Source organism: Diplotaxodon limnothrissa, linkage group LG3, assembly GCF_057381915.1.
Source record: "Diplotaxodon limnothrissa isolate DT_005_m linkage group LG3, D_limnothrissa_male_GT1.1, whole genome shotgun sequence".
NCBI lineage: Eukaryota > Metazoa > Chordata > Actinopteri > Cichliformes > Cichlidae > Diplotaxodon > Diplotaxodon limnothrissa.
The window spans coordinates 23,036,457-23,055,058 of NC_140598.1; the positions used below are offsets into that span (position 1 = coordinate 23,036,457).

Consider the following 18,602-nt stretch of genomic DNA (forward strand, 5'->3'; position numbering starts at 1 on the left):
ACAGTGAGGCCATTGTAATGGGAGAGGTTAAACAGATAGTGGGACTCCTGCTTATCAGGGATGTAAATCCTTAGGTGGTGGCCAAGCAGAAAACAAGGTCATAATTCTCTCTGTGAGGGAGGAGGTATAGCCCCCCCGTGAGAGGCCAACATATGAGTTATGGAATGTTCTCTGTCTGTGTCTCTGTTTATAAGATGTAAGGGCTTTCTCCACATTGCAATGTGTTTATTAAACCCACTTCAAATCAAGCTCACTGGGTGTGTTGCAGGTTATTGTTAAATTCTCCACAACACATGTTACAGCCTCATTCAAGATTGATTCATTTGTTTTCTTTTCACCTCTAAAATATTACAAACAAAATAGCTGTTGATGGTAGGATGGAAAAGGTTTCCTTTAAATTGTTTCAAATTTATTGAAAATATTTTTTTTTAAATAACATGATGTCATCGCCTCCAAATGAATTGCTGAGTTGAGCCTCATATTGACCTCTGAACTCAGCAGAAACTCTTTACTTTACAGCTCACTGGTTTGCCTTGTTGCTCTTGATGCTCTCTCCCCTTCTCTTTGTTGGATCGTTGACTCTCCTGGACATCTTTCTCACCTGAGCCCGAAAAGTCTTACAGATGAAAAAGTAAACAAGAGGGTCCAGACAGACATTAAAAACTGACACCATGGTGGCAGCCTCCTTCAGGTAGTATAACACCCCACCCACAGAGTTATTCCAGAAAAAACTATAGGGAACACGAACCAGGTGATAGGGCACAAAACAAACACAGAAGATGCTGACCAGCACCAACATGTTTCTGCAAGATTTCACCAGCTTCTCAGAGCTAGAGGAGGCCAGCTGCCTCTGCTGTGCCTGCAACACCTTGCGGGAGGTGCTGTAGTAGAAGAAGACCAGGGATATGAAGACCAAGAGGAAGATGATGGTGCAGCTGATTTGAAATGTTTTATGAAGGACGCTGAATGACGTACTGAAGAGGGGCCCACAGTAGCAGCGGTCAGAGGCCAGAGGATTGTGAGTGATGAAGAACATGATGTTGTAGGCGATTGTTTGAGCCAGAAGAAAAACCCAGGTGACCGTGGAGACGACGTGGGCAGTTCGTACTGTCTGCAGGATGTGAGTTCCTGAAGGATGGACGATCTTCAGATATCTGCAGAGAGAAGAGAAAATGTGGTAAAACAAACTTCACCAAAAAAAGTCACAGTGGTGCCAAATATGCAGAAGTCACTATACGGTGAAAATAAATATTCGTGTTGTTGCTAGGACTGAAGAGTTTGTAAATAACCCAATAATCTGGTTTTAACATTCTCGTGAACTGCAAATGATACTCAGTAAAGGTTCCTTACCTGTTAACAGCGATGTACCCCATGAACAGGATGCTGGCGTACATGTTGAGGTACAGGGAAGTAGCTCCAATGCTGCAGTGGAGTATGTAAACAATGCCAGAGCTGCTGGCATAGTGGATTATCCGCAATGGCAGAGAGAGGCAGAGCAGGAAGTCAGCAGCTGTCAGGTGCTTCAGGTAGACCATCAAGCTGTTTGAGGCCTGCTGCCGAACTTGGTGAAAGTAAAACTTTAGGATGAAGCCATTGAGGAGTAAACCCACCTGTAGAGACACCGAGAGGATGAAGAGGACAGGACTTTCAAACATTCAGGTTCTAACAGGGCGCAATCTGAAAATTTTAACCGTACCAGAAACAGCAGACTGTAGACCAGCATAAAGAAAGGGTTGACTGATGGGATAAAAAGATCATGCGTGTGGTTGAGAGGTGAAGTCATATTTGTTGAGTCAATCATGCTTCTGTGGCTGAAAAATAAATACAAATCACAGAGGTTCTTCAAGACCAACCTTCTTTCATCTGATCAAAGTTAATTTATGTGTTTGAGGATGATTATTGTATTTAATCCTCAGAAAGCTTTCACTTGATACAAAAATGACGGCACATGTAGATTAAAGCAGTCACTTATACTATCACATTACCATAACTTGATTGTTTTTTTTTCTTGTGTTTTACACTTTTCTCCCCGACACTCTTGGTCGTGTTTTATTTGAAGTGCAACTGGACATTGACCCACAAATTTTCATGAGAGTAGTAGCATGCCTTCTACTCTTTTTGGGACTTTTCACCACCACTTCTGGAGAACCTCTAAGCCACCCCATTGTTTACAGTAGGGAGCAGCTACTGGGCAACAGGTGCTCCCGGAGGAGCAACCCAAGATTGCGAAGAAATTACGGCGTCGGAGGAGGGGATGCAGGGCTGGAGTGAAGTAACGGGAAAGAAGGAGACGGTACAAACCAAGCATTCAATCCATTCTCATGGGTAATGTAAGATCTTTACCCAACAAGATGGAAGAGCTAATTGCGCTAACCAGACTGTAGTGGGAGTACCAGCAGAGCAGCCTCCTACTGATCCCTGAGACATGGCTCACGGACCACACACCGGACTCTGTCATAACTCTGGATGGCTTTCAACTGGTTAGAGGAATGCAATGGAGAGTGGTAAGAGGAGAGGTGGGGGACTGCCAATGTACATCAGTGAGCGATGGTGTAACCTGGGCACATCACTGTGAAGGAACAGCGCTGTACCAAAGACATTGAACTGTCAGCAGTTAGCGTCCAGTATTTAGTCAGCCACCGATTGTGCAAGTTCCCCCACCTAAAATGATGACAGAGGTCAGTAATTTGCACCAGAGGTACACTTCAACTGTGAGAGACAGAATGTGAAAAAAAAAAATCCATGAATCCACATGGTAGGATTTGTAAAGAATTTATTCGTAAATCAGGGTGGAAAATAAGTATTTGGTCAATAACAAAAATACAACTCAATACTTTGTAACATAACCTTTGTTGGCAATAACAGAGGTCAAACGTTTACTATAGGTCTTTACCAGGTTTGCACACACAGTAGCTGGTATTTTGGCCCATTCCTCCATGCAGATCTTCTCGAGAGCAGTGATGTTTTGGGGCTGTCGCCGAGCAACACGGACTTTCAACTCCCGCCACAGATTTTCTATGGGGTTGAGGTCTGGAGACTGGCTAGGCCACTCCAGGACTTTCAAATGCTTCTTACGGAGCCACTCCTTTGTTGCCCGGGCGGTGTGTTTTGGATCATTGTCATGTTGGAAGACCCAGCCTCGTTTCATCTTCAAAGTTCTCACTGATGGAAGGAGGTTTTGGCTCAAAATCTCACGATACATGGCCCCATTCATTCTGTCCTTAACACGGATCAGTCGTCCTGTCCCCTTGGCAGAAAAACAGCCCCATAGCATGATGTTTCCACCCCCATGCTTCACAGTAGGTATGGTGTTCTTGGGATGCAACTCAGTATTCTTCTTCCTCCAAACACGACGAGTTGAGTTTATACCAAAAAGTTCTACTTTGGTTTCATCTGACCACATGACATTCTCCCAATCCTCTGCTGTATCATCCATGTGCTCTCTGGCAAACTTCAGACGGGCCTGGACATGCACTGGCTTCAGCAGCGGAACACGTCTGGCACTGCGGGATTTGATTCCCTGCCGTTGTAGTGTGTTACTGATGGTGACCTTTGTTACTTTGGTCCCAGCTCTCTGCAGGTCATTCACCAGGTCCCCCCGTGTGGTTCTGGGATCTTTGCTCACCGTTCTCATGATCATTTTGACCCCACGGGATGAGATCTTGCGTGGAGCCCCAGATCGAGGGAGATTATCAGTGGTCTTGTATGTCTTCCATTTTCTGATGATTGCTCCCACAGTTGATTTTTTCACACCAAGCTGCTTGCCTATTGTAGATTCACTCTTCCCAGTCTGGTGCAGGTCTACAATACTTTTCCTGGTGTCCTTCGAAAGCTCTTTGGTCTTGGCCATGGCGGAGTTTGGAGTCTGACTGTTTGAGGCTGTGGACAGGTGTCTTTTATACAGATGAGTTCAAACAGGTGCCATTCATACAGGTAACGAGTGGGGGACAGAAAAGCGTCTTACAGAAGACGTTACAGGTCTGTGAGAGCCAGAGATTTTCCATGTTTGAGGTGACCAAATACTTATTTTCCACCCTAATTTATGAATAAATTCTTTACAAATCCTACCATGTGAATTCATGGATTTTTTTTTCACATTCTGTCTCTCACAGTTGAAGTGTACCTCTGGTGCAAATTACTGACCTCTGTCATCATTTTAAGTGGGGGAACTTGCACAATCGGTGGCTGACTAAATACTTTTTTGCCCCACTGTATGAACACTCTGGAAGGCACACAGAGTCTTTACAGACTGCTAAGGATCAAACCTCTATCAATATGCAATTGATTATAAAACTCTAAGCATATATGAGTAAATATTTCTAAGCATAAATGACAATCAACCATATAAATCTAACAATTGTGGCTCCAGCAAACATCAGCTGATACTAGAAATTAATATTAAATAAATTCTAACAACAGCTGATCAAGCTTAAACGTGCTGCTGTTTAGCGCTACATCTGCTGGTTTCTTCTTTCTGATGCAAAGTGGGCGATAAACAAACAAGAGAGCCGATCAGCTGATCATTGATCAGTTTCATGATTGAAGTAGAAACAGGAGAGGAAGGGTGAGAGGATGAGAGAAGAAGAGGCAGCTGTGCAGCAAATACACAGAATAACTCCAGCTGTGTGTCTTTTTCATTGTAGCCGAAGTCCGGGACAAACTGCATTTCTTTTCACCTCAAGACGAAACACGTAATATTTTCTATGAATACGAGACGATTCTGGGATCAATAAAGTCTTATCTTATCTTATCTTATCTTATCTTATCTTATCTTATATATACTGAATCTTGAACACTGGCCGAAGGAGGCTGTGGTCCTGAGGTAGCTGTGTGAAGTGCTTCTCTTTCCTGTGGCAGGAGCTACTAAAAGTCATCTTTTAAGTTAAGTATGAAATCAGTAGAAATACAGATGATTTGAGGATGAGGAACCGGCAGGACTCACCTGTGTTTTTCCAGTTTTCGGTGAGCAGGAAAAGCTGCTTGTGCCTATACGTCCTCTCAGTTTAACAGTATCGCCGTTGATGAGGAAAAACACAGTAACCAAACTGCTAACCAGCGCTTTGACTTATTTCCTGTTTGTCTTCACTGCTATAAACAGAGACAGTAACGTGTCTTGAAGATGTGTGTTTATTACATACTTCATGTGTGTGCATTTCTTTACTTAGATGATCTCGTATTTAGTCACATCATTGATATTTGGCAATATTTACAGGCTGAAATCTGCCAAAAGCACCAACAAGACAGATGATTTCTGACCTGTCTGTGCTGGACTTCAGTCCTTTTGGCTTGTTTTTGTTTTAAAATATTGCTGTTTTTAATTGCACTTTGACATTAACTTTAATTTTAAGTGCACTTGTTACTCTGTTTATCAAAACCACCAACACCAGCTGCATCATCATCCTTCAGTTGTTTTTTCATTTTCCTGGAGTTCTTCTACTAGAGCACCTCCTACAGGGTGTTGCTGGCAAAGCTGGCCTCTTCTGCCTTTCATATTCAGTTGAGACCAGTGAGACCACTGCCTTACAACCCAGGCCTTCATAAACAACACAGGTTTTTACTGAGATTGGAGATCAATATGAGGCTCAAGTCAACACAAACATACGCCCAAACAGATAGCATGAGTTTATGTTCTTACTGTAGCCAATCAGGTTACAGTGCCACACAGCAAAATCTCCAGTGTTAAATTAACACTAGAGAGTCTCTATATGGGTCCACACCTCTGAGTGTTAAATACAACACTGTTGAGTGTTAAATTAACACTTTTGACAGTGTTATATGTTTAAAAGTAATCTAGTCAGTTTTGAAGATTAACAATGGCTAACACTGAGCAGTGCTGATTTTCTAACACTGGAAAATAACTCAAAATGTTAGAAATATTCCAATTCAAGTTGATTTTAAATTGATCTTGTAAATAAACATTAATAGTTCTGTGTTTGCTCTGTGACAAACTGAGGACCTGTCACAGGGTGTACCCCGCTTCGCAACCTCTGACAGCTGAAATAGGCAGCAATGTTTGGCTGTTTTAGATTTAAAATTCTAACACTGAATCATTTAAACAGCACTTAACATTTGTCAGCATCAGAAAAAAAGTGCAGAAATATTTGGTTTTCTTTAGCTGTCACTTTAAGGTTTCTTTCAGGTGTTAAGTTGAATAAAACTGGTTTAGTAAATTTTCTGGGCTTTAATCACTTGGCTTTAGTTCCCTGCTGTAGCTCCACAGTCTCAGGGATGGACAGCCTGAGCACTGACAGAAAGCAGACAGCAGGTGGCAGCACATCACCAAGAGTAGTTCTGCTCACTGTGAATCTTCATCCCCAGTCTAACACAACAGAGGCCTAAGGTGACATTTAAATGTTCCAATCAGGGCACATTCAAACAAATAAAAATAGAAGTTTATCTCTAACACTGATAATTCCCGCTGTCAGGACAATGCTTTTAAAGAATACCAGTCAGCTGTAAAAATAGCTTTTAATCTTTATTTATATAAAAAAAAACATTGAAAACAAAATGTAAACCAGAAAAACATTTACATGAAACAAGTATTTTGTTCTGAAAAGTGCAAAATGTTTAGGAAACAAGATGACAAAGATTTTATTAGAAACTATGCTCAGTGGTGACATCAGCCATAGCATCATCATACGGATGGTCTTCATCTTCCTCAGTGGGTGGAGACATTGTTCTTTGATGTGAGCTTCTTCCTGTTAAGTGTATAGTGGGCATTAATTGTGTGAAACAATGCAAATGACCAAAAACTGACAGCCCACATCTCACTGATTGTTTAACAAAGAGAACATATCAAAAGTAATTCTTTTAGATTCAATTCTCATTTTGAACCTAATGGCCCTTGATATATGCACACTTCTTGTTTTCCTTGCAGTGTTATCTGCCTCTCTGCAGCTTCTCTATTCCTGCCATCCCCCCAAAACCTCATCCCTATGGAGACTGTCTACTTCTACACCACCAGAAATCAGGCAGAAGAATCCAACCTTGGTCACAAACCACAGTTTGCTAGCCAGTGGATCCAGAATGCACTACTTCCAGAGACAGAGGATGACTATAAATCATAGCGTTTATTTGTAATAGCAAATAAAACAAACTAGACAGAGACTACATACATAATGAGGGAGGACACGACAAAGAACAGCAGCAGACACAGACTATAAATACACTGGAGGTGATTAGGAACGAGTGGAAACACCTGGGAGCACAGCTGGGCAGCAGACGGACAAAGGACAAAACATAGATGATAATGGAAACAGGAATGGATAAACACAGGATTTAACTAAATGGATGGATGGGTGATATTTGAACATAATAATGTTACCTGTAGACCCACGATATATAGAGACCATGAGGAATGTAGAGATTATATATGGAAAGTACACCAAGATGTGGCGCAGCATTCCCAGAGAAGACAGGTTTTTGTCTGAATCTGAATGTGAGGCGGGAGCATCAGGATCTAGAAACAAACAAGCACAGCTGGTTCAGTAAATAAAGAAAATAAATTTAAAAAAGATGACAGTCACTTGATTCTTTGGACTTTCAAAGCTTTCAGTCATCCTGTTTTACCTATAATGAACAGCCAGCTGGATGGAGACTCTCCCACACTCATGTTACACTTGTAGATGCCTTCATGAGACTTGGTGACATTATAGATGATCATGTGACCTCTAGGCTCAGTACCAACAATAGAGTTATCTTTGTAGAAAGTTGCTGGGAGGGTGGACTGAGTGTTCTTTGTTTCACAGAGCAGAGTAACATTATCTCCCTTCATCATGGGGAGGACGGGACTCTGCAGGATTACCGGAGTATCTCGACCTGCTCGGAGATAAAGTCCATCATTCTTCAGTAAGGAAGATAACTCACAAGTAAACAACATTCAAGAGAGTTGCAAACTTTCCCAGGAGTGTAAATCCCAACAGAAGTAGGGTCTAAGGTCCAACCGTGCAAGTGTCAGCCGTCATCCACCTGCTTCCCTTTCCCTCGTTCCTCTGTGATTTTCCAGGAGATTTGTGTAAATGAGAGGACAAGCAAGCATGTTGCACGTAGACACGCAGGGAGCGGAAACTAGGACCACGGACACTGGGAGAAGACAGCATGGGAATTGGGGACGCACACTCATCAGGATCACGCATGGGATTTATCGGGTCATGACTATTTGCTGCACTGTAAATAAAAGTGCTGTATTCATCATACAGAGTCCTGCGTTTGGGTCCTATAATCCTGACAGTCAGTTGTTTTTCTTCCTCAGTAGAAAACAGCTAATAAAAGCTGCGAGTACTGCTTTGGGTTACACTTCCTGCCTGCCACGCAATGGTTACAAGACATTCACAATGATTTCCCTTCAGCTGGTTCAGAAAAAGGTTAGTTTCTCAAGGTTTCATGCCCCCCTCCCACACACATGCACCCTTCAATTGTATCTGCATCTGTCTCTTGGTTCTTTTACAACAACTTGCAGTTGTTGGGACAATTATGTTTACTTTTAGTCGTCCCTCATTCTTAGAAAATTTGAAGAGTTTCTGTTTCTAAAGGGTTTTTTTACTGAACATACCATGAACAGTGATGTTGACTGAGTTGCTCCGCTGCTGTGTAGCAGACTCGCACCAATAAACCGCGCTGTCAGGCTGCTTGGTCGTAGGGAGGACGCAGCCATGGGAAACGACTTGCCCCCATGCTTGACAACTGGACAGGTCTTCAGCAAATGTTGTGAACCTCTTTACTGTCCATCCTTGAACACCACAGTTCAGGCTCAGGCTCTTATACTCAAACAGCTGAGCTGTGTTGGGAGACGGTGTGAGAGTTGGGGGGTCAGCATCATCTGGGGACAGAAGCAGACTTTACATCAGTGTGTTTAAAAATTTGTTCAGCTGCATTCAAGATGGTAAAAAACTGCACAACCTTAAGATGACCCTTTGATTGCTTTTCACTTTTTTTCTTGGACAAAAACTAAACTAATCTGAAATGAAAAGCACACAAATAATACTCCAGCAGCCAAAGGGATCACAGGTTTTTTGAGTGAGTGACCTCACCCAGCATATTTTTCCCTAGTGACCGATGGTTATCAGATGTTCTCCAGTCCTGAGTAACTTCAGCTTCAGCTGCTCTTATTCAGTCACTTGATTTTAAAATGTAAGGAGGTTTCTGGTAGCTCGAGACTATAATAAGAGTTTGTACAAACCACCAATTGTGTTGTTTTGTTTTTCCATCTGTTAGACACCTCTAAAATGTTTAGATCTACGGTTGACTTGATTCTTCGTTCTTTACCTTGTATCAGCAGCCAGCTGGATGGTGAATCACGACCACCAATGCTGCATTTGTAGGAACCTTGATGAGCCTTTGATGCTTGGTAGATGGTCATGTGACGTGCATTTTCCTTTTTGATGAAGATACCATCTTTAAAGAAATCAGCTGATTTGTTGGAGGGATTCTTTGTTCTACAGAGCAGAGTGATGTTATCTCCCTCCACCACAGGGGCAGCAGGAATCTGCAGGATGACTGGGTTCTCTAAACCAACAGAAAGGCAAAAAATGTTGTTGCTTGACTTCAGGTGATGAGACAGCCTAGAGGGAAGCAGTGACTGACCTAGAACAATGGTGGTAAGAAAATCAACTGTCTCTGAACGTCTCCAAGAAAATAGGTTACTATTTTCTTGGAGACGTTCAGAGACAGTTGATGATGATGATGATGATGATGATTATTATTATTATTATTGACCGGCTTTCAAAAAATGAATTAAAAATTTGGGTCTTAATTCATTAATTAGCTGGAGTGAAAGATTGCTGCCACTCCCCCTCCTGGGCTTTTGCTTTGGGTATATAATACATTTATATATTCCTATGATGCCCCTGAGACAATCCAGCACATTACAGCAGGGTGCAAGATGCTAGCAGGCAGGGCATACATGGAACGCCATAACACAACACAGGACCCTCAAGCTCCCAGGCCTCTGGTAGAGGACCTGAGCTTGAAGGATAGATCGCCCGCAGGGGCAAGAGGGGAACACACAAATGTCAATGTTGATGGGATAATAATGCATAAATGCAAAAACATTTAAACAGCTTTATTTATTTTTTTTGACACAGAATTAACAGCCTGTGATCTTTGGCCCGCCCCCTTTTTTCAGAAATCAGGAAGCAACGCAGCAGTTGTAGATTTGAGCAGAAATAGATAAAGGAAAAGGTCTTTTGAACAGCAAGTTCAATTTTGCCATGCAATGCCAGATGGTTTTCTTGACAACAACAAAGTAAATTGAATTTGAATTTACTGTCGATGTGAACTGAGTTATCACCATAGTACATCCAGTCTCAAATACCACTTGCTAACCAAGCACATAGCTAACACAGAGAGACCTCCTCCCTCTCGCCAAAGGCAGACCACGCTGGATAGTTTTCAAAGGAGACGTCTGGACAATTCTACAACCAACAAATTTTCAACAGCCATAGCAAAATGGGTGGCTACAGCATGGAGGCCAATTATCATTGTGGAGGATGAGGGGCTACTTGAAATAATTTGCGACTGCACGTATGAATTGCCTTCGAGAGCCACCACTGTAACCAAGATACACAACTTGTATGAAGATGAGAAAACCAAAGTCGAGGAGGCTTTGGGGCAGACCAACACAGTTGCTCTCACTGGAGACTATTGGACTTCTCCAAGTAATCATACCGCGATCGTGACTCAAGAGTTGGGAGTTCGCCTTGTAATCGGAAGGTTGCCAGTTCAAGCCCCGGCTTGGACAGTCTCGGTCGTTGTGTCCTTGGGCAAGACACTTCACCCGTTGCCTACTGGTGGTGGTCAGAGGGCCCGGTGGCGCCAGTGTCCAGCAGCCTCGCCTCTGTCAGTGCGCCCCAGGGTGGCTGTGGCTGCTTGCCATCACCAGTGTGTGAATGTGTGGATGACTGGTTGTGTAAAGTGCTTTGGGGTCCTTAGGGACTAGAAAAGTGCTATACAAATACAGACCATTTACCATATACCCTGGAATAACAGCACATTATTTTTTCACCACAGAGGGAACTTCACTCGCATGCTTTGACTGTTATGAAGATGGAGGAGAGGCACTTCGCTGACACGTGCGGCGTGCACTTTAAGCATTTAGCTAGACAGTGGGGAATTGAACATACAAATGAATGTAACAAATTCTTAATGAAGTGTGTTTCTCTAAAACTGCAGGTATATATCTGAACTTTTGGGAGGGGAGAAGTTTGTTTCCTGGTTCAGTGGTGCTGCCAGCGATGTGTCACCTGTCGCGAGTGATGGAGGTCTCTGAGGATGACCCAGCTTACATGGTTAAGTTCAAGGAGACCTTCAAAGCAAAAATGGAGAAGCACAAGGAAGAAACTGGCGTCATGTGGCTCAGGGTTGCGACAGCACTGGATCCTAGGTTTCTTAGCAGACCTGACAGGGCTGAGGTGTGGCGCTTGATCAGTGCATTGCTGAGGGAGAGGGAGAGGCCTGCATAGCCTGAACAACCAGCAACATATGGTAAATGGTAAATGGCCTGTATTTATATAGCGCTTTACTAGTCCCTAAGGACCCCAAAGCGCTTTACATATCCAGTCATCCACCCATTCACGCACACATTCACACACTGGTGATGGCAGCTACATTGTAGCCACAGCCACCCTGGGGCGCACTGACAGAGGCGAGGCTGCCGGACACTGGCGCCACCGGGCCCTCTGACCACCACCAGTAGGCAACGGGTGAAGTGTCTTGCCCAAGGACACAACGACCAAGACTGTCCAAGCCGGGGCTCGAACTGGCAACCTTCCGATTACAAGGCGAACTCCCAACTCTTGAGCCATATGAGCCATCTAAGAAAAGATCAGCTCTCACGCTTGCATCACAGTATTCATCTGATGAAGAGGAGGACTGTATTGAGAAGTGTGTGGCTCAAGCACTGAGATGGTACCTTAAACGCAAGTACGTGGCAGCACTTGCCACATCCATACCATGTGAGAGGTTATTTTCACTTTCTGGCCATGTTGTTCAGAAGAAGCGCTGCCCTGTCGTCTGAAAATGTCAAATGCTTGAGCAACTGGTTCAGTGCAAAGAAACAAATGCACTGTATGTTATTAGTTCTTTTTTTCTTTCTCCTTTGTGGTGTTTCCATGTTCATGTTTTGTTAGGAAAACAGAAAAAGGAAGACGCTTGTGTTGCTCAGCCTCTCCTAAATACAAGTGGAGAGCAACAAGAGGTATAGCCAGACTGTTTTATATAGACTTATGTATAACACTCTCCACAGTTACATATGCTTTTTATTTATTGTATTATGGTTTTTAGCGTGTATAGTGTCTCCCTGTTTTGATCCCACTTAGATGGGAATATGTTTTTTGAGCTTTAACAATCTAATGGTAAATTAAACAGTCACATTTTATAAAACACTGCCGTGTATAGTAACAGTGTTACAGTTGTGTTGATTTATTTGTGCATGTTGCAAAGGTTCAATGAAGAGAGGAAATCTAAATCACGCATATAAGAGTCACATTGAATTTCACAACAAGCCTTGAGTATGTGTATTGTCCTAAAACAGGAAGCAGAAGGATGAAGTATTTATGTGGCTTTGCCTACAGTCATGCTGAGATGCAGTTTGATGACGCTTACCACTGACAGCGATGTTGATGGCATTACTGCTGTGACCGTGTGTGGACTGGCACCAGTAAACACCTGAATTAGAACGCTTGACTGTCTTCATTTCACAGGTAGAGGAAGACTCAGTACCCCAACCCGAGGTGCAGTCAGACAGTTTCAATCTGAGGACACATTATACATTTTAATCAGTTACACATGTGAAATTTATTTATTTCAGTTCCTAAAATGATTAATGAATTAAGTAACAATTTATTTCTGTAATGGACTGGATTTAACTCTCCATGTTACACTGAACAGTTTCTAAATTATTCGAACATTCTCAAACAAGGACGAGGACATGATATAATAGCATTTTCCAGATATCTCCTGGTATCCTTATCACTCACAAAGTGGTTCTGTTGCTCTTATTCCAACTTACTAAATATCAGTTTTTCAGTAGTTTGTCACGAGACCTTTTGAATTTGTTCTTCATTTTTCTTGCTGATTTGTTTCTTTTCTTCTGCTTTTTCTTTGCTTTCACTGAAAGTGATACGACTGCTGTGAAACAGCAACCCTACTCACTGAAAAATAAAGATACTGAAACAAAAGGGTAAATGAGCCATACGTGAAGGTTGACAGCATTGACTGACAGCCCAAGAATAACACAGTACCAACTTTCATGGTTACATTTGTAACAGTTGGTAACCAGTAACCAGTTTGACCTTTAAAACCCAAGTATTAAAAAGGCGGAGCTTTCCAGGGTGGCTGAAGGTACACCAGGTAGAGCCGGAGCTTTACTAATTAGGTTGGTGGTTCCATCCCAAATTTCAGAAAACAATTTAAGGCAAAGAAGGGTTAACATGAGCCATGAAAGAGAGGCTTTGGCTACCGGACAGAGTTAAATCTCTACTAATGCTTTTATCACTATACTTCTCCAAACAGGGTGAAGTGGTAAAAAAGATTAAGTCTTAAGTCAGATGCTGTGTTTTTGTTCTTGTTTTTTGTCATGAAGATGGCTCTCCTTTTACCAAACTAGTTCACTGTAGTAACTGATACTAAACGTGCAATATGATCTGTAGTAGGCCAAAAGTTCAAAATCAGCAGGAAGTGCCACAGTTTTAGTTTATCTGCAGTTATAAGTGCTACACAGACTCCCTGCTCAAGGACTAGGTTTCTAAAAATGTCAAAATCAAAAGTTTGGTTGTCCTCATAGCTTCAACTTGTTAAGCAGCAATAATTAGCTCAAGATGCAAATAGAAGCAACATCACCTAAGGATAATTCAACTTTGAATACAACTATAAGAATAGTGATAAAACTGTATTTTACTATATTTCTTATTATATGGATGGATTTATGGATTCTTAATATGTATGAACAGATAATCACAACCCAGACTAACATTATCTGAAATAAGGAAACACACCTAAAGGGCGATTAATAGCGTCTGGAAATTAAATGTATATTGGATTTGTTGTTAGTTGAGTGAAACATTAATAATGGTCTTCCTTTAACCTGTCAGATTTGTTCTGTGTGCATTTTGGTATTTCAGAGGTAAACTGACCCTTCTGTAGTGTATCTCCACACCGTCCATTCACCAGAGGTTATCTCGTCACAGCTGAGAGTAATTTTCTCGTACTCAAAAAACTGAGACCAGTTGGGAATGACCTTCAAAGAAGCTGAGAGAGACAGAAGAACAGTAACAGTAACAGTTTTAGTTTAGTTTAATTTTACAGTTTACAGTAACAGAAGAACAGTAGGGTTTTTCCTTTCAGTATCAGTCATTTTTTGAGTGTCTAGACACAAAGACACATTTCACTTCTTAATATTTTGCTTTGAAGGAGAAAGACTTTCTTTTAATTTTTTTAAAGAGGTCTTGATCAGCAGTTCTCCAGGCTTTCTGAAAGTCTATCAAAGACTTTACTTGGATATTGGCTCCTTTGGCACTCATTTCTCGAACCATTTTCAGATAAATGTTTGTTTTGGGGTTTTTTTGTTTGGTTTGGTTGTAAACACTAAGTAATGAATCCTTCCAACACCTAAGACATGACCCAGTATTGTGTCACCACATAATAGACAAATGGTAAATAGACTGGCGCTTTTCTACTCTGCCTGAGCACACAAAGTGCTTTATACAACTAATTCATTCACCCAATCACACCCATTCACACAAGCACTTCTTCCAAGATTAAGTGCTAAGTATCTAACATTCAAACACATTCACACTCCGATGGATGCATCGGAGAGCAACATGGGGTTAGTATCTTGCCCAAAGATATTTGCCATGCAGACTGGAGCAGCCTGGCATCAAACTACCGACCTTCTGGGTAGTGGCTGATCTGCTCTGCCACCTGAGCTACAGCCACCCCGACAACTTGACAAAGAATTTAAAAATGTATCTGTAGACACTTTGTTACCTGCTGCTAAAAGCTATAATTTGCTCCAATTCCTTTAGTTGAGTCAATAAAAATTGGAACAGCATGAAATAGTATTTTTTGCACCAAATACCTATTAGCTAAAAAACTAGTCATGTACCCTTAAAGAAGCTAAAATAAAAGCCATTCTTAAAGAAGGGAAAGAGGGAGAAAAGGCAAAGGTATTGACAAAAGAACTGCACTGAAAGTGACAACTTTTAGCCATAACAGATCATGTGAAATGATAAAACGTTGGTTTAAATCATCATCAATATGTATGGAGGTCAGGAGAGAGGTGCAATAGTGAGTACAGCCATCTGTGCTATGGGGCTTCAGTTGGTGGTGTTGACGTTCTTGTCAAAGAGCAGCATCAGATTTTTCATCTATCATGAAATACCATCTGAAAAGCATCTGATTGATAGCAGATTGATTTTTCTGCATGGAAATGAGCTCAAACACTGCCACTGCAGTAAAAGTACACCTTGATAGAAAAACACGCCATCAGGAACACCATGAATCATAGTCATCAACATCCAAATAAGATTTTTGATCCTTCGAGGAGCCTGGAGAACTGTTCCTGAAGACTATCTAATGCAGCTCAGAATAATAAAGGATTTATTTTAAGCATTTTAGAATTCGACAAATTCTTTCCTCTTATAGGGTATTTCTATTTTCCTAGCAAAGTATAAAGAAATGAAGGGTGGATCACAACTACATCACAGAGGTGATGCACAAAAAAAGTAGCTAGAAATGGCAGTAACAACAATAAACAAAAAAATGTTCTTAGCCTTATATTCTGTGTAAGAAAAGAGGCTAAGTGGGTAACTTTTGTCGTACCATCCTACGTATGAACAGTAGTTGAACAGTCGACCCCGTGCTGAGAAAGCTTCCTCCACTACAAACTCTGGTGTCATGTAAACTCATGCAAACTTTGGCCTAAAGAAAACGTGCCTTTCTCTGTTGAACCTGCACCAATGAGAGCCGTGCCTCCTAAGTCGACTGACTTCCTGTTTCCTTCCCATGCAATGGCCTAAATAAAATAAGCAAGTGGTTCTTTTGGGCTTTCTGAACATTTGCTGAATAAAAATGCTCAAATTTTGATTTTTCAGCTGAGTGCTGTTTCTGAGGGGTTATTATTTGAGACCAGATGTTAGCCAAAGTGAGTAAATGCACTCACTGAATTAATCAAAAACCCAGAGAGTTACCAAGTTAGTGAAACAGGGGAACAACTGAGCTTTGCAATTGCTGTTGTTACCATAATGAGTCTGAGAGATCTGATGATGGTGTGCTTCACTTCACACACACACAGAAGAAATGTGATTAACAGAACTCATGTGTTATGTTGCCCCACAGCAGTAATAAACAGTAAAGTAAGGCAGCTATTTGTTCTTGTGCTCTGATCGGACATTTATCTGCTGTGTGACATGTTGTCTTACAGATCACTGGTGGACAACTTGACAAAGAACTTGAAAATGTATCTGTAGACACTTTGTTACCTGCTGCAAAAAGCTGTAATTTGCTCCAATTTCTTTAGTTGAATCTATAAAAATTTCTGGAGTTTGACAGGCATGCAATAGCATTTTTGCGCCAAAGATCTATCCAGTCTTTAAGTGATGCCGTGAGGAATCCTGCTTCCGGGCCCAGACTACCCTGCATTTAGTAAGGTTTTTGTGTTTTTAACATGTTTTAATGCTTTGTATCTTGTTCTATTTAATCTTAAAAAAAAAAAAAAGTGATCACTGACTCTCGGCCTCCCTTGGTTTTTATGACCACTATTAATTTTAAAGCTCAGTTTTTAAACCCTTACGATGTAACTCCAGCCCATGCAGCAGTATATTAGTGACTAACGAAAAAAACTGACTGACGAAAAAAGTTAGTGTTCACTATGCTTCACTATGCTAATCTCATGCTAACATAGCTGTGTAGCTATCATTATAAACCAGCTAGTCCAACTTCAGTAACCTTACAAACATCACTGCTGTTTAGTTTCCTGTTTTCATTTATGTCGGAAGTGAGAGCAGAGCTGTACGTCTTAATTTGTTTAAGAAATCTTTCAGTCAGCACAGGCTATATTATATTTAGATGGAAACTAGCGCGCTAAGTCTCTGCTAACTTCTAACTCTGTTAAATGTAATAAATTCTGTTTTCATGGATGCCTGGATGTTAAACTTAATTGTTACACCTGGTGGAGCAGAACGCTGATCATTTTATTACAGATGAAAGAATTTAGACAGTTTTCCAACTCTCAGTAATGCTGCAGTGATCATTTGACTTTGGGACCTGCAGCGGAGTTTGGGCCCAGACACAACTAATGACGTCAGACTTAAAGACCAGATTAGATGAAAACCTGGCCATGTGTACTGAAATGAATGTGGTTACCAAGGAACAAATGTGTGGCTTAAGCTAAGGCTACAATAACAATGCTTAGTTTGATAAAAGATCCTTCATCAATACGGTTAGGGGACGTTTTTTTGTTTTGTTTGGTGATCGGTGAAACATTTTGGGACATTTTCCCATTTCCATTATTCCAAATTGATTTTGTTTTAAAGAAGAAATTACTCATGCAGCTGTTTCTCTGTTTCTTTGGCCTCGTGAGTAGACGAGCAGAGACCGTTGGAAGAAGCAGAAGAGCAGATTTGGGATTTTTAAAAAGAAAAAAGCTTCCAGTAACTTCTTAACATATTCACTCCATAATTACTTTACTATGAAGAGTTCACATCTATAAACCTAGTGTTTCCAAAGTATAGGTGAATAAAATGCTCACATTTTTTTACTAACATTACATTCACACTAGCATACACACACACACAGGGCTGAACCTTACCACGACTGTGGGCTGACGTCCGGCAGGTGCTCAACACTGAAATGAAAGTCAAACCACACAGTGTGTGAGTGCTTCTGAAAACTCCCAAACATTTGAGTCTATGTATTTGTGTTACTTATATTTGACACAAAGTTACGGGTGAAGCTCAGTCGTTATTTAACTTTCAGAATCAGAAAAGGGTTCATTGCCAAATGTTGAGCAGATTTACAACAGGAAATTGCTGCAGTGCTTTGTGTGAAACATACTATTAGACAAACACTTAAATAAACGTAAAAACAAAAATAAAAAAAAGTGCTAAGCAACATCAGATAAAACATAACCAAGTATCACAATTACGTAACTCAGTGTGCCATGTAAACAAAGAGATCAAAATACATGTAGCAAAAATCCAAAACCATCTCTGTGGTTCTTAAGCTACAGTATAGTATATATAGTATGCTGTTTGTGATGAAAAAGTTTTGGGTTTGTTGTTCAGTACTTACAGAGCAGAAGCAAAACTGTCTTCATAGCGTCTGCACACTGCAGTTTCACTGACCGTTTTGTAGCAAAAGTGGCGACAACATCCTGTTAAAAAACCACATACTGTTGGGGGGGGGGGGACTTTAGCAAACCAAAAAGAACATGAGACATTTTAACCTTTACCTTGCATACCTCTGGTATTCATTAACATTTTTTAATTCCAATCAAAGCATCTTTTGTCATAGATGAGCTTTTTCCTATTATACTATCTTAATGTGTTTGTGAACAGAGCGAACACAGGAAAATAAGACACAACACACATCCTCTCTCTGCATTTTTG

General features: G+C 41.1%; 2 protein-coding genes across 4 annotated transcripts; both read right to left on the reverse strand.

Moving 5' to 3' along the window:
* Positions 1–520: 520 nt before the first annotated feature.
* LOC146635001 (P2Y purinoceptor 14-like) lies at positions 521–1,801 on the reverse strand. The gene is made up of 3 exons (XM_085350008.1): positions 1,697–1,801; positions 1,351–1,610; positions 521–1,154 (listed from the first exon to the last, which is right to left on the reverse strand). The coding sequence occupies exons 1-3, from the start codon at positions 1,799–1,801 to the stop codon at positions 521–523; spliced, it is 999 nt and encodes a 332-aa protein (XP_085206134.1).
* A 4,793-nt stretch (positions 1,802–6,594) lies between these two features.
* LOC146635002 (high affinity immunoglobulin gamma Fc receptor I-like) lies at positions 6,595–18,334 on the reverse strand. 3 transcript variants are annotated; one of them, XM_085344839.1, is made up of 10 exons: positions 18,286–18,334; positions 17,804–17,839; positions 14,130–14,244; positions 12,595–12,749; positions 9,265–9,504; positions 8,552–8,818; positions 8,295–8,303; positions 7,570–7,812; positions 7,325–7,459; positions 6,595–6,698 (listed from the first exon to the last, which is right to left on the reverse strand). In XM_085344839.1, the coding sequence occupies exons 1-10, from the start codon at positions 18,308–18,310 to the stop codon at positions 6,595–6,597; spliced, it is 1,329 nt and encodes a 442-aa protein (XP_085200965.1). In that variant the 5' UTR covers positions 18,311–18,334. The 3 variants fall into 3 exon arrangements, with proteins under 3 accessions (XP_085200965.1, XP_085200956.1, XP_085200948.1); XM_085344830.1 differs by lacking the exon at positions 8,295–8,303 and having other exon boundaries at positions 7,570–7,818; positions 12,601–12,749; XM_085344822.1 differs by lacking the exon at positions 8,295–8,303 and having other exon boundaries at positions 7,570–7,821.
* Positions 18,335–18,602: the final 268 nt, after the last annotated feature.

Excerpts from the sequence above, each read along its gene's own strand:
- LOC146635001 (XM_085350008.1), bottom strand. The coding sequence starts at position 1,801 with ATGATTGACTCAACAAATATGACTTCACCTCTCAACCACACGCATGAT. Across the intron at positions 1,611-1,696 it reads TCTACAGTCTGCTGTTTCTG|GTGGGTTTACTCCTCAATGG; the intron begins GTACGGTTAAAA and ends GTGTCTCTACAG. Across the intron at positions 1,155-1,350 it reads GGGTACATCGCTGTTAACAG|ATATCTGAAGATCGTCCATC; the intron begins GTAAGGAACCTT and ends TTCTCTCTGCAG.
- LOC146635002 (XM_085344822.1), bottom strand. The coding sequence starts at position 18,310 with ATGAAGACAGTTTTGCTTCTGCTCT. Across the intron at positions 9,505-12,594 it reads CATCGCTGTCAGTGGTAAGC|AGAACCCAGTCATCCTGCAG; the intron begins GTCATCAAACTG and ends CTGTTGGTTTAG. Across the intron at positions 7,460-7,569 it reads CAGCTGGCTGTTCATTATAG|ATCCTGATGCTCCCGCCTCA; the intron begins GTAAAACAGGAT and ends GTTTGTTTCTAG.